General features: G+C 36.3%; 1 protein-coding gene across 1 annotated transcript in view; it reads right to left on the reverse strand.

Moving 5' to 3' along the window:
- Positions 1-5,827: 5,827 nt before the first annotated feature.
- The window catches only part of LOC126160183 (protein winged eye), a 193,429-nt gene continuing 183,027 nt past the window's right edge, over positions 5,828-16,229 (reverse strand). Inside the window, exons 21-22 of the mRNA XM_049916890.1 lie at positions 14,850-15,011; positions 5,828-8,910 (exon numbers count right to left, since the gene is read on the reverse strand). Of these exons, the coding sequence (XP_049772847.1) occupies positions 8,698-8,910; positions 14,850-15,011 (375 nt within the window). The 3' untranslated portion in view covers positions 5,828-8,697. The remainder of the gene's footprint in view (positions 8,911-14,849; positions 15,012-16,229) is intronic.

The following is a 16,229-nucleotide window of genomic DNA, read 5'->3' on the forward strand; positions in this document are numbered from 1 at the left end:
TGTCATCAGGAACCATTAGACATTATTATCTGAGTTGTTTCTCTAACCAACTGCTGAAGGCAAATTTTGGATAAAACATTCAGTATAACAGTCATGAATGTGTATATGGTACGTGTTCTAATTACAGTTCTTCCTGACTACAGCTGGTAAGTTGAAATATTCTCCTATTATCACAGAGCTTTCAAGTTTTATTGGTTTATTCAGCCATTACATCTCTCTGTAATAGCTTCTGATTACCATGTTTGTCTCACCTTTGACACTTACCTTCTCTCAGATTATTTCACATTCAGATCCGTAATAGCCTCCCTGGGCATTATGAAGTTTTTTAGGGCAATAAATAACCTTTTACCATTAGCATCCAGACTATCCTCACAGTATACACACTGATGAGCCAAAGCATCAAGACTGCCTGCTTAATACACTACTGGCATTAAAATTGCTACACCACGAAGACGACATTCTACAGATGCGAAATTTAACTGACAAGAAGAAGATGCTGTGATTTGCAAATGATTAGCTTTTCAGAGCATTCACAAAAGTTTGGCACCGGTGGAGACACCTACAACGTACTGACGCGAGGAAAGTTTCCAACCGATTTCTCATACACAAACAGCAGTTGACCAGTGTTGCCTGGTGAAATGTTGTGATCCCTTGTGTAAGGAGGAGAAATGCGTACCATCATGTTTCCGACTTTGATAAAGGTTGGATTGTGCGGTGCGGTGGACGCACATTGGAAGTGTGTATTCGTCATCGCCATACTGGCATATCACCCGGCGTGATGGTATGGGGTGCCATTGGTTACACGTCTCTGTCACCTCTTGTTTGCATTGATGGCACTTTCAACAGTGGACGTTACATTTCAGATGTGTTACGACCTGTGGCTCTACCCTTCATTCGATCCCTGCGAAACCCTACATTTCAGCAGGATAATGCACGACCGCATGTTGCAGTTCCTGTATGGGCCTTTCTGGATACAGAAAATTTTCTGATCACTGCCCTGGCCAGCACAGTCTTCAGATCACTCACCAATTGAAAACGTCTGGTCAATGGTGGCCAAGCAACTGGCTCATCACAATACGCCAGTCACTACTCTTGAACTGTGGTATCGTGTTGAAGCTGCATGGGCAGCTGTACCTGTACACGTCATCCAAGCTCTGTTTGACTCAATGCCCAGGCGTATCAAGGCCGTTATTACGGCCAGAGGTGGTTGTTCTGGGTACTGATTTCTCAGGACCTATGTACCCAAATTGCAAGAAAATGTAATCACATGTCAGTTCTAGTATAATATATTTGTCCAAAGAATACCCGTTTATCATCTGCATTTCTTCTTGATGTAGCAATTTTAATGGCCAGTAGTGTAGCTGATTCCACATTGGAAAGCAATACTGCAGTGATTCAGCCTGCCATGGATTCAGCAAGTCCTTGGTAGGTCTCCAGAGGTTTGTAGCACCAGATGTCTATGCACTACTCACACTTTTTGTTTAAATTATGGGTTATGATGCTTGGGTCAGTGGTTTGAGGGGACAAATTTGACACCTGGCAGCATCCCAGAAGTGTTCCATTGGGTTCATTCAGATTAGACATATTTGGTGGTCAAGAGTTCAATGTGAGTCCTGGTCCTCAAACCACTGTAGCACAATTCCATCAGAGAAGACATCGAGCTTGCATGGATGCAGGTGGTCCACAATAATGTTCATGAAGTCCTAGGGCTGCCAACTTTTTACGGAGAAGATAAGGGATTGAGGAGAAAGCCTACAAAATAAACATTTCAATTTTTTTTTAAACAAAGAACAGCAGGAATATATTTAAAGTGTGCACATATATTTTATTTTATATTATTACTTGTACTTATTTATGGACTTTGCTTTTGTTTGAGTTTATGTAAGTAAAGAATTATCTACGATTAAAATTAAAATTCACTAATACCTGCAGTTCCACTTTTATAAGCTCAGTGGCACATTTGCTGTACTCCTCAATCCATTTATGGTTTATCAGGAAAAAGATTCTTTCTGCCTCAGCATTTGAGCCAGGAATTTTTAATACAAACACAATTACTTTCAGCAAATTGGGAACATTAACATTTTTAGCTCTCAGTATACACAAAGCAATAACCCATCTTCTGTTCGCACAGCCTTCCATGGCTATGCCTTGCTTCAAAATAACCTTTGCATTACAAAATTCATCACATGAACAGTTCTCATCTAAATTATCTATCTGAATTGACTCAATTGTTTCCTGAAGATACTTAAATTTTAGCGCAGAAATTTTGCCCCCATTGATATTTATCAATGCCGTAAGCAGCTAAAGGTCTAGATTTCATTATAATTTCATTCTTTAGACAAAGAGATTGGCATTAGCAATTGGTCTTCAAATTTGAAATTCTTCACATGAAACATAAAATTACATAAGATTATCTTCAATGTGTTTTCTGCTTATGGAACACGTTAACTTATTGAATACTTTATTTGTGCCACTACCAAAATATCTATCACTCGTTATTTCCTCAATTTTGCTAGTATAATATAGGCTTCCATTATACTAACATCAGAGCACTCTAAAAACTTACAACAATTTAAAACTGCAACAACATGGGAAAAAAGTTAAATAAACCTCCTGGCTTAACTCTCTTCCAATGTTGTCAGAATCTTTTAAAAATGTCTTTAGAGCTTTGGGACAATCACTACTACTTTTTATGTAGCTTTTAATGGGCTCCCAAAATGTAATGATTCTGTCAACCAGTTATGTTGATAAAAGCCATTCAGTTGGTACATTTTAGAATATTTCATTTCATTCTACATCTACAAATTCAAAAAGGACTTTAAACTTTTCATTCTTTGCAGAAATGGAGAAGTGACTATATATTTTTAGGACTGGTTTGCTTGTTCACCACAGAAGCAGTGATTGTAGCGAAAGCCAAAGGTATGTTAGACAAAATAAATTATTTTAACTACCATTTAAAAGTTAGAAAAATGTGGGATAAATTTGAAATAATATGGAACACAGGATCTGATATGGGATATATGGGATGGTTGTCAACCCTACGCAGTCCATTGCTGTCGTGGTGCCCTCAGTTATTACCAGGTCTCACGAAAGCCCTAGTGAATGTCCACCATAGCGTAATACTGCCTCCACTGGACTGCATCTGCTTGTTTCAAGCAGCTGTTCACTTTGAGGATGGCACATCTTAACACAACAATCAACCAGGTGTAACAAGAAATGTTATTTATTCAACTAAGCAACATGTTACCATTTTTCCACGGTCCAATCTCAATGATCTCATGCCCACTGCAATCGTTATTGATGATGTCACTGGGTCAACATGGGAACATGTACAGGCAGTTGGCTGAGTTACGCATTCAACAATATGCACTAAATGGTGTGCTCTAAAAGATTTGTGCTTGCACCAGCGTTGTATTCTGTTGTCAGATCTGACACAGACGATCACCTGTCCTCCTTTCAAGAGTGGGCAAGCTTTTGACATCCATATTCTGTGATGAGTAATATTGTTTTTGAAATGTAACCCATTTTAAATAATAAAAAACGGTTTTTAAGAGCAACTTTACAATATGAAGCATCATAACATCTGTTTCTCCTAATCTCTAAGTGTCCCCTATGGTTATTTTATGTACTGATGACACATTCAGTTGTGATGAAATGAGCGTCTAAGAAGCCCCAAAGCAATTAAGAATAAACAAAACAGTTTCGTTTTTAATTTGTATAAGGTTCTACCAGTCACTGACAGAGAATACAGTTATAATATTTTTTCATATGGGTTGGACAGCCTGGTTAAATCTGAGCAACTACTTTTGTCAAACAATACCAAGAAAAATATTTCGAGAGCGTAGTGAGTTCATAAAGTGTCATCTCAGCAGCACTGTTCAAGTTAGCATGTATTAATGTTGACTATGTAATCTCAGTTCATGCTCTCTTTGTGTCTAATAAAACAAAAGCAACATAGTCAAATATTTTTGTGTGTTCACTTACATGTACACATTTTAGCCTTTTTATTGGCACTTCCTGCAGCTGACATTCAGCTATTAATTACACTTCACTTTACTGAACAATTTTAACAGTGTATTCATGTGCCAGGTTCACAAATCTTTGAATGGGTACTGCTTGCACTGCTGTTCCCTTTCACCTTAGCAACAGATATGAGTTGAGGCCAATTGCTGAGGGTACATCCAAGTCAACATAGGATCTATTAGTACTGGGGTTGATTCTCTTTAAAGGTCCAGACAAGAACAGAAAGTGTGTATTCTGACCACTGAGAAAGGTCCACACAAGTACAGAAAGTGCGTATTCTGGCCATTGAGAGATAATGGAGGTTTTCAGTTATATAGCTGACAGATAAAGGAGGAAAGCCTGTGAATACTTGAAAAGTTTGGTGAAATTGTCTCATTTGAGATGTGAAGACGGCTCTGCTGGTGGCTACTGAGTTCAGTAGGTGCAACAGATCATACACTGCATCCCACATAAGCACAAATGACATCTATCAAGTCAGTTCAAAGACCAACATCAACAGCTTATTTAGATGGCTAGCTATGTTGGCGAAAAGAGCTAGCAACACACATAGAGCATAAGCACTGTTGGAGAGTTGTGGACTTGTTCCTACAATTGACCGAGGTCCTCTGGTTTGAAAACAGGCTTAAACACATCTTGAATAAAACTTTGCCAATCTTGGAAGCCTACACCTTGATATCTGTTAAAACTGCAATGCCCATATAATAAGTCACATGAGCACTACACACAGGATGCACCAATTAGAATTGCACAGTATGAGGAAGTGTGTTATACACATGTGGGTTTCATAAGTTACAGAAACTCCTCTACATGCCCAATGATCAATTACATACCATATTTTGAAAAAGGCTTCATTAAATTTGAAGAGGGACAATCATCCTTCCAGAACAGAAACTTTAAAAATGTAATATGGTGTCAGTTAACTGCAAGAGTGCCCATGATAAGGTCCCAGAATTGGTCTCACTTATTAATGTAATAAGGCCCATGAAATTTAGAATCAGAAAGCTTGCAGAAACCAGAATTGAGCTAAATGAACCAAGACATTTTACTCTCCCCCCCACCCCCCCAAAAAAAATAAATAAATAAATAAATAAATAAATAAATAAATAAAAAATCATCAAAGTTTCATTGGCCTATTAAGAGAAAAGTACATAACAGTAACACCATTTCTAATCTGACAAGTTCTTCCTGTTATTTTTTTTATACACAATGCTACTTCAAAGTTTTCATCATTGTAGCATCTATTGCAATTAATATCTCAGTGTATGAGACAGTAATTACTCACATGATGGTGGCTTAAATAGTGAAAAATCATATATTGAAGAAATAAAATGATGTTGCGGAATGTTAAGCAAGTGTTCCTTTTTTGTAATTACTGTAAAAATATATTATCTTTTGTTTAACCATCGCGTCAGTTTCTTTTCATAGCTGAACTGCATAAATATATTACTATACCACATAACTAATGCTACAATCTATTTATATTTGTAATTGACCAATACTTTATTCAGTTACAGTGCAGTGTGAAAGAAAAGCAATTTGATGGTTTATTACAATTTGTGATTATGGCCTATGCTGTAATGCCTTTTAAAATGAATATACACAAGCATCCAACCTGCATACTTTGTTTTTCTATCATAAACATTGACCTGACATGGCTGAGTAGTTTCTGGTTACACAGAATTGTGTTTCTACTTAAATTGTGAGGCAGCAAGGCAAGAGAATTATGCACTGCTTGGTAGATTCTTATACAATTTAGAATATGTCTGAGGTAAGAAAGGCAAAAGGATAATAATGTATACAAAATTTTAAAGCATCAAAATTTTTCAATTTTATTTTACACTTTCTAAATGCACACAAGTGTGCACACAATATCTCTCACACATGTGAGTGCATGCTTGTGCCTGCCCACATATACATCACACACACACACACACACACACACACACACACACACACACACACACACACACACACACACACTTTTTATATACAAAAAGTGGAGAATACTATTACATGTCTTATCTTTTCACCCTGCATTAATTTGTGAACATAAACTTTCTTTCTCTTTGTCTCTTTATATAGTTATATAATTTATATATTTAAATATTTATTTACTTCACTCATATAAGAATAAGTGAAAATTATAAAACAAAGAGAAGTTTCTTTCCATACTAATATAGTAATTATCTTCCAAAAGATCACAATAGTGAGACACTTAAGTCCTTTAACAAACTGCTTTCCTCAGTAAAATACTCTTTACACATAGCACCTTGTTTGCAACATGGTAATAAATGACACTCATACCTCACCTTTTGTTTACAATATATTTCACTTGTTGAGTTTTATATAAAACATATTTGAAAATAATTTTAACAGCACCTAAATAAGACTGTGTAGCTCTTTCTGGTATAAGCGTAATTTGATACATTTATTTGTATAAATTTGTAACAGTAAAATTAAGCTTAACTGTACAATCTATAAAAACTCATCCTGCAGACTGATAACTCTCACGTAAAGAATTACCTGCTGCTGCAACACCTCCATTATATGTCCAGGTCACAGACAATATACAACATAAACACACATTCTTCCCACAAGTACGTTGCAATAAACAGTGAAATTAATACAATGAAAGGTCTGAAAAATTGAACTAAGAGAAATTCAGTACACCCAACTGATTCTAGGAAGTGGACTAGTTTAACAAGCATCTGCACAAGAAAATATACTTATGAACTAAGGAAAATACCATATGGCACATTTATACACCATACTCTGAACACATGAGAGTCAAACTGCATAGTCCTTCACCTGGTAACATAAGATGCGTTCAATTGTCCCTGACAACTAGAGAATGTTTTGTCCTCCTAGCACAAGGGCGGAGCTTTGTAAGGAAATTATATTAACAATGCTAGAACCATAGCACATGAAATGACACATTAGAACTGGACATTTCATATGCTGATGTTAATATATATAAGAACATATGAAGGGATCTTGAGCTTCATAACATATTTTATTTCCCTCACATTAGTAAAATAAGTTGACTATGGGATGAAACCAATGCACATGGGTACATTTGGAAATTTATTTTTAATATTCTGAATGTAATTAGAGTAATTTAGTTTTTCATGACTATTATGAAACTATTACATAATGATGCTAATTTTTACAACTCCTTACAAATCCACAGAACAGTTTGCCAATGCTTTTCAGTAAAAATTAAAAATATTAAGCACTCTATACCGTAATCTGGAAAGCAGAAAAATTACACAACCAATTTAAAAGATGGGTGGCAATTGGCTGCATACAACCTACTTTCTGACTTTATTATTCTTCCGTTTATCTGCAAATAAATTTTGACTAGTTGTGGTTCCTTACCGATTCATTTGACAAATGATTTTTGATTATCGAGAGTACTACCTCATTTATTTGACACCAAAAGAGTACTAAGAGTGAAACAAACACAAATGCACAGGATGAGTCTGCTTGCAAGAAAAGCAGTCTCAAAATGGAACAAACATTTGAAATGGCACCTGCTCTTAAATCATTCATCCCATATTTTTAAGGGATATGTAATAAAATGAAGACCATTCCTATGTTACCAGTTAAGCTATAATCCACAACTTGTGATTGGAAATAATTTAAAAAAGTAAGGAAAGTGGTCCAGCTCCCTAAGAAATCAGAAGAAAAAGTAACTTAGAAAAATAGTTCAACTTACTAGATCTCATTTTTATAAAACTAAAGTGCCCTTAAAAGTATTTTATTAATTTCTTTCTTTTTTTTCATTCTTTTTATCTATGGAAACAGTTGTCTGAAATGCAGTCTGCAGATTTTTTGAAAATCATTAACATACTACAGCAACAGCCCACAGTAATTTAAACAGTATACACACTACAGGCATTCAGTGAGAATTAGTACTGTACATAATTTGCACTACTAGCTGGTTCCTTTTTGAATGAAAAATTATATATGTATCAATATCTCCGATTGTTAACTTGTGATAGCGAAGGCGCATCAGAGACTGATGCAGGAAATCTACTATACATTAACAATGAGAGGAAAAAAATATACATCATCAATCTTTAAATATACAATATCTTTCTTTAAGACGCTTGCCAGTCTTTAGCTTATTGACACCTCAATCTTTCATTCTCAACTCTGTAACAGAATGTAGTAAATAAATCCCATCAATCTAGACTTTACTAGTGTGCAGTCTTTAAACAAGTGAATCACTACGTGATTCCAGGCACATGCAATCGTTCACTGGCTTGTTCCATTATATACAAGAATCTTCTGTGGTCAATAAAAATAAATACTATTTATATATGCAGAAGGCTGACAGGTATAATCTGATATAAATACACGAAACAGCATTGCACTTATTCTACATTCTGATCATCTTGCACATGATGTTAACTATGACTGTACCAACAGTATGCACAACAACATTTTAATATTTACATTCTCTGTTTGCATACCCACCCTCAGCTTTGAATACTAATAACACAGAGCCATCCCAGAACAATAAATACATTTGAAAAGTTTCTTTGTATGCAAAATTTTAAATTTTGAGCACACAGTCTGGATTTACAAATATGCTGCTAAATGTTCATGGAAAGTATTTAACAAAACAACACAGATGAGATATTCTGAAAGAGATTACGACTAAATTGTTCACATAACACCTGGTTCCATTGTAAGTTGTTTGCTTGTGGGATCATAATAGCCTGCTAAGTAGTATATATCATTATTATCATAAATAGTGGAGAATCTATGAGGTTCAGCACCCAGGCGTTGAATGTATGTTTCTAGTGGTAGCACTTCACATTTATGAGAGATTGTTTGAACATCATTTTCATCACTGTGTGGCGACTCAAACAATGCACCCTGAAATAAAACAATAAGCATACTTGTAAAAACCGCTCAGCTTATTTTTCACAAAAATCTCAAATTACACAGATCAGAAAAACTAATAAATGCAGCACACATCCTATGATATGGGAAAATTATGAGCATAAGCCCACAAATTTTAATACTGCATTATTTCCTCAGAACATTCACCAAAAGACTACCAAGTACAAAGTTTTATTTTATCCATACAATAAAACTACAGGACAGACACAGAATTATATAATGTTTCATTATAATTAACAGTCACAGTCCTCACACCGTAGTCCATAATGGATGTAGTAAATATAAATTAAAAATGTTTCATAGAAGAGCATTTGGGGGTCAGTCTTGTTTTTTATCCTTATTAGGAACTACAGAATTTCCTAAACATTTTATATGTTATTCATTCAGGAGAAGCAATGTCTTATTACTTTTACTGCCCCTTTTTTTATGTATGTGCATTATCAGTTTGCCTTTTATTAATTTATTCACCCAGGGATTATCTCACAATGATGCTGGATATGCACAATATCATTAACATAAAATGCTCAAATGGGAAATCCATGCATCCAGAAACAGTGGTCATGTGTGTGAGAGTTGCATTTGTGTGTGTGTGTGTGTGTGTGTGTGTGTGTGTGCGTGCGCGCACATGCGTGCTCTGCGATCTAATTCAGAAGAACGTGTTTCAGCCAAAAGCTTACTTGTATAGCAGTCTTTTCTCGTGCCTGTCTGCAACTCAACTTTTCCGCAATATGATGGGTAGCAATCTATCCTTTTCAATATTCTCAAATATGAGTAAAGACAGATTTTTTTAAACTGTTCTGTAGTTGATAATCTCCACAATATAGTGCTCCTTTCTTAAAACTCACTGCAAGTTTGAAGTACTATGCCCTGAAAGGGGCAGAACAATATGAGCAGATCATTTGTGGCATATAACGAGGCATAGAAATCCTTGATATTTACATTCAGACAAAGCATGAGACATCTGCTAGGAACAATAAAAGTGAAGTAGAGGCCAGCAAGACAAACTGTGTAAAATATTATAATATTGGGAGGTTATAATTGTGGTGCAACTACTCACGGAGGTTGAGTGTGGGCTGTAATTATTGCATGGCAGTGAAACTTGGTAGATATGGTAACACATTAATGCAGAACCAATTTACGCTGGAAAACAAATTAGTTCCAGTCATGGCTACTAGGTGTAAACCTGGTTCTGTATGCAGTTTGCATGATGATGTGACATCCATACTGTCACTTGACAAGCAATAACATGAGTCAACAGTATGGCTATTGAGGAGAGACACTGTGTGTTATTAGTGAAACTGTTTTATGTGAACGGCAGCTATTACAGTGCTGCATTGAGAGAGTATCACCATCTGAAAGGTTTGAGGAGAGGTGGAATGTCATTAAATAGTAAAATTAGAAAACATGGGTGAGCTTGGTGTGGCACCTGAAATAGGAAGGCGTCCTTACCTAATGACACTTATTGACAAGGTTGCTGTTGCTGTAATGACCATGCACCACATACCTCATGTAGTGCTACTGTCCGTGCAGTGTCACAAAAATTGTCCATCCCATGGCCAACTGTACGCAAAGTTTAGTGGTCTGTTTTACAATGGTACCCATATAAGATGCAGACGGTGCAGCAACCAAAACATCATGATCTGCAGCAACATTCTGAATTTTCTCTTCACTTTCTGTCTTGGATCGAAGTCAATGAATATCTACCAAGTTTTGCTACCATATGATAAGTACAGCACACACTGCCTCCATGAGTAGTTTAATTATAATCACACTGATTATGCAGTGAAAGACTGGAAATGTTCTTCACTGAATGACTAAGGTGATCAAACAGTTTTAATGTGAGAATAACATGGCTCTCAAATTATGGCAGTAATGAAAACTAAAGAAGGACGAGGATATAGTCCTTCCTTTAAAAAATGCTCCTATGCAAAACGAAAAATGTAAATGAAGCATTTGAAAATGTTCACTCACCTACAATGGTGTATTTAAGGCCACCGAGTTACAAAATTTGGGGACTGACTATGAAGATGGTTCGAACAATGCACATATTGTTTATAATTAACATTACTATAGAAAAAAGGGTACATTTCATGCAATAAACAGAGTTTTCCTCATTGTCATTTATCAATTGGTGAATTTTGACTATAGTAAATCTGTATTTCCAATGTCTTTTTGTGTGATTCCTGAACATCACAACTAGAGATCATTTTCAGTCCTTTGATCTATGACACTTTCTCTGTTTCCTTTACTCCTGTTTTCACAGAAACCTGATTGTTTGCTAAGTGTGAAGTTTCATTCTCTTCAAGAGTACAGAAATACATAAATATAACTTAATAACCTTGTATGCAGCTACTGAAATTTCTTTCTTTGAGCTCAGCTGGTACAATAAGTGGTCCAAGCCTTGGATGAGACAATACTCCTATTGTCTGCTGGCACCACCACACAGCAACTGTAGCCAAAACACGCTTGTTTCCACTTGCCACAAGTTTTCTGATAGGGAGAGTGTCCAAATTTTCCCTTCTTGGGACAACAGTTCACCTCATGCTTAGAGAAGCCAAAGGGCACAAGTTTGCAATAAATGAACACCATACACTACAACAAGCCCAAGATTCCCTCACCATCTAAAGAGACAGCATCTCCACCAGTCCAATTTGCAGTAGAAGGCAAGTCAATCATCATCAGGGAGACACAAGCAAGCATCCCACAATTAACTTCTCTACCTTACCTCACTGGCCACATAAAAAAATTGTCAATGCTGCCCCTACAGACCATCTGAAGGAGGGGAATTATCTTGTATTTCCTCCTGATGTTACGATATTATCAGCTGAAAACTTGGTAAACACTTTAAGATAGCACCTCTGCCAAGTACCGTATTTACTCGAATCTAAGCCGCACTCAAATCTAAGCTGCACCTGAAAAATGAGACTCGAAATCAAGGAAAAAAAAAAAAAAAATTCCCGAATCTAAGCCGCACCTGAAATTTGAGACTCGAAATTCAAGGGGAGAGAAAAGTTTTAGACCGCACCTCCAAATCGAAACAAAGTTGGTCCATTGCAATATGAAACACAATTTGGGCTGAATGAATGACGATACAGCTACAGTAGTTTGGTTCGAGTCGTAAGCTTAGCAGTTAAGCTTTACCAGGTAGCCATTGCTGAGTCAGGCGCTCCTTACGTATTTATACGGATACCCTTCCTTTTCCACGTGCTTCGTCTTGTTTGAATTGATAACTTATTTTTCTTTGATCTGATAAGTGCCGTTCTCTTTGTTATAGGTGTTTACGTCACTCTAAGCTGAAAATGCGTTACTGTACTGCGTCATGCATTGTTTTCGCATTCTGATAATGGGTGTTTACGGCCTGTCGCCGCTCGCAGCATGGCTTGCTTTTGTGCGCGCTACCGCCACTTACTATTAAAAAAAGAGAGAGAGAGAGAGAGGAATCGTCTCATTAGCGAAACAATGACAAGAGACTGCTATTTGTTGTTACTTACACTGCTGCTTTCTTTGATAATGATCAACAAGAACCAAATAATAGACTGCGGATGATAGATGATGTTCTAAACAAGAGTCTAGCGAAAAATTTTCTCCGTTTGAAAATCTTTGTAGATGCCTCTTTAGTTCATTACATTCTGCACAGAAATTAAGAGTCATCTTAGATTTAAAAATCTAGTCAATTGCCGTGCTTCATTTGTGACTGTATCACTATTAGGCATAAGAATAATACGAATATAAACATGAAACAAGGATATAAATATCCTTCCGCGTTTGCTGTTGTCTCACTCTACTTTCATAGTTTATTAGGCAGACAGGATTTAAATGAGATAGCAGCAAACACGAAAGAATACACGGCAAAATGTTTATATTCACATTATTCCTATGGTGAAGATAATACTGCATGTGATTCACAATTCATAAAAGTTCCTACTAGCAACCATCTCTTCTTCACAGGTAGGAAAAAATTCAGAATGTAGAGTTGGCCATATTGACTAACATCCTAAACAGTCTTGCCTGTAGGATTTTCATTGTTCATTGAAATGCTGCTACATTCAAAGATTTACAATACGGAATTTGTATTTACTTCGTTGGATAATGTAGGAAATGCAGTGGTCGAAACTCGGGGCGGAGAAAAAAGCTCGTCTTCCATCCGTCAGAGGTTTTGGCGCCAGTATTTATCTTTGTGCCTGCAAAGCATGCTTGTGTAGCACTCAACGAGTTTTTAACTCGTTGGTAGCGCTATATATTCGACGGCAGAAGTTAGTTGTGGCGGCACCAACCAACATTTTGCAGAACTTCCGCGTACTCTGCACTCGATTCTAAGCCGCAGGCGGTTTTTTGGATTACAAAAACTGGAAAAAAAGTGCGGCTTAGATTCGAGTAAATACGGTACATATATTGCATCACAGCTGCATCACCAGAGGCGTGCGTCATGCTATATGCCAGGATTTATGTGGACTCACATCAGCCTTTTCCAACTGGATGTTATCAGAGCTACTTACTTACCATCATGTCAATATTGTGAATCATTTGTGAACTTTGTTTGGAACCAGTTTGTGTACAGACTCTGAATTCAGTTACTTTCTTGCTGGTGGATTTATGCATTGGACTACATACCAAATGGACAAGTGTATTGTTTTTGTTTGTGACAATAGTATGACTCGCAGAATATAGACAAATGGTGAAGATTGAAGTTCTGAGGAAAAATATATCTTCTCATCATATCCTACAACCGAGTGTCCTGTTGGTCTAATTGTAGTACAGACAACCCCTCTATTATTTATAACTGAAGTTTGAAAGTCATAATGATACCCATCATTACTCCAACATGCTTCACAGTTCGTCAGCACTGAAGTCATTCACCTCATCATGGCTCATTTAAAGCTTATCACACCTCCACCATCTTAAGATGGAACAGGCTGACTTGTGCACTATTTAAATTTGGCTTAAAATGATTAAATCACAGAAAGCACTGAGTATTTATAGAAGCCACAAGAGACCTTACAATGAGGCAGTTATTTTATCTCTGTGTGTTGTGATCTGGTCTTTAGATACTACTATCTGTTCCACATGTAGGAGTCGGAATCACAAAACAAGTTATTTTATGGGTACGGCATACAAAGAACACACAGGACTGAAATCAGTCCTGAATTCCTAATTAAAATAGAGATAATTTTTTCTGCACATTCTTTGAAAGGGGAGAATTTTACGGTAATGAAAAACCACTGGACGAACTGTCAAGGGTAGTAAAAGTTTGATATCAAAACATGCGGATGAAAATACTATGTAACATCTGGTGACTATGCATGAAAGAGCCAGCAGAACCCCACAGCACCAGATGTGTATTACAGTTTATATTACACTTTACAAACGGAGATGTGCACGTTTTCATGAACGATCAGTAGCCACTTGCTAACAATAATGACAGAACAATCTAGTGGTTTTTCCTCTAGTGTTTATAGAGCGTGCATTTTATGTTTACTATAACAGTCTCCTTGTGGGTTGAATGCAATCAGCAACATCATAATTTTGCCTTAACAGTGATAGTATTACTCTGGAGGAAAAAAAAAAAAAAAAAAAAAACCCTCACTTTGCCAATGTACAGCCTACAGTGTAGCACTGTCATCTTGAGTAGCCCGCAAATATCCCAATGTATGGTAGATTGGAACGCCTTTGAACACTTCTGGGGCGTTAAGGATTTACACATTTTATCAGTCCATATCCTCACCATAAACACCTTTCATTTGTACAGAAGATAACATTCATTCCCACCCCTCCATCCCCCACCCTTTCCCATCCACACACACTTTCCTTTGCTACTATGTGGTATTTTTTAAAGTATGGATTTTGAGTATGAAAAATTCTGTAGAAGTGTTTATTAATGTAGGCCAATGAAAAAATTATTAATTAAAACTCACGGGATATTTTAGAGGTGCACATCCATTAGTCTCTTCTGGATGGTAAAACCATTTGACACGTACTACCATATTAGTACCCCAAGCTTCCCACATCGATTCTATGCGACCAATGTATGGACGATCAGGTCTTCCAGTTGACAGAAAAACTGCACAGTCACCAACCTGTAACAAAATTTTATTATACTTATACCAGTTTCATATTTATTTCAACTATTTTATATTCTGCACTGACATACTGTTATGTAAATTTCTGTTCAGGTAAAGGAAAATAACAATTCAGTTTGCAGTGACAAATTTACAAGGCAAATCTACAAGCAATAAAAGCTTCTCCATTCTGTTCTGTTAACAGTATCAGTAACAACAAATGACAATTAGTAACTTTTGCTTTGACAATACATTCTTTAAACACAGAAATCTGACATTTCTTTTTTGTGTTCATTACCTAAATGCTTCTCATCTGTTTGAATGAAGTTATGAGCCTTCTTTCTTGAATGACACAAAGTTTCACCAAAAATGTGTAATTACAGATAATACTGTTTATTCATGTCAAACCTCTGGCCATTATTGACAGTGAAACTATTTTTAAGTGACCTTACAGGTGCACATCACAAATACACATAATATGATTTTCAAAAGGTCCTGACAACAATGACCACATGTAATCAACCACATTTTTGTTCCTCAACTTGCAAGCAGTAGCATTAGTAAAAATCCCACAAAATCCATTAAAAGTGCACTTTTGGCAAAGACTCAATCACTGAACAGAACCATATGTAAATACACTCATCAAAAACTGGCATCATATAACATACACAAATAAATCATTAAACTTTTATATGCATTATAAATAATGTGTAGATAGTCCACAATGGTGTTGTGGAATAAATAAATGTGATTACTATTTGGCATATGAGGATTCTGAGTTTTTACAGCATAATCACTGCAGTGTAAGGTGATAAATGTTTTTCACTTCACTGTATAACTTTACTTAATCAATGTACAAAACCCAAAACTCCTTACACCATTGTCACTTTTTCACAACAGTCAGCATCCAAATGTGCCTTTACTGGTCAATGCCTGTTCTTTCTAATGAGATCTAGAGTACTGTCTACTACCTTTATACTTCTCTTGATGGGTGTATATAATTGATGTAGACAAGAAATTATACTTTCATCTTTACTTAAGATAGTCAGTTCTCAATGATTAAAATCATGACCCACTGTCAGATGGTACAGCTGTTAAAGCATTCAACTTGCATTTGGGAGAAACACGCCCATCATGGCAACCAGATTTGGGTTATTGCAGTTTCCCTTCATCGGTACTATGATTCTTTCCGTATCCTTGTCTTATCTACAACTGTACTTCATCTCTGATGACTCC

Source organism: Schistocerca cancellata, chromosome 2 (genome assembly GCF_023864275.1).
Source record: "Schistocerca cancellata isolate TAMUIC-IGC-003103 chromosome 2, iqSchCanc2.1, whole genome shotgun sequence".
Lineage (NCBI taxonomy): Eukaryota > Metazoa > Arthropoda > Insecta > Orthoptera > Acrididae > Schistocerca > Schistocerca cancellata.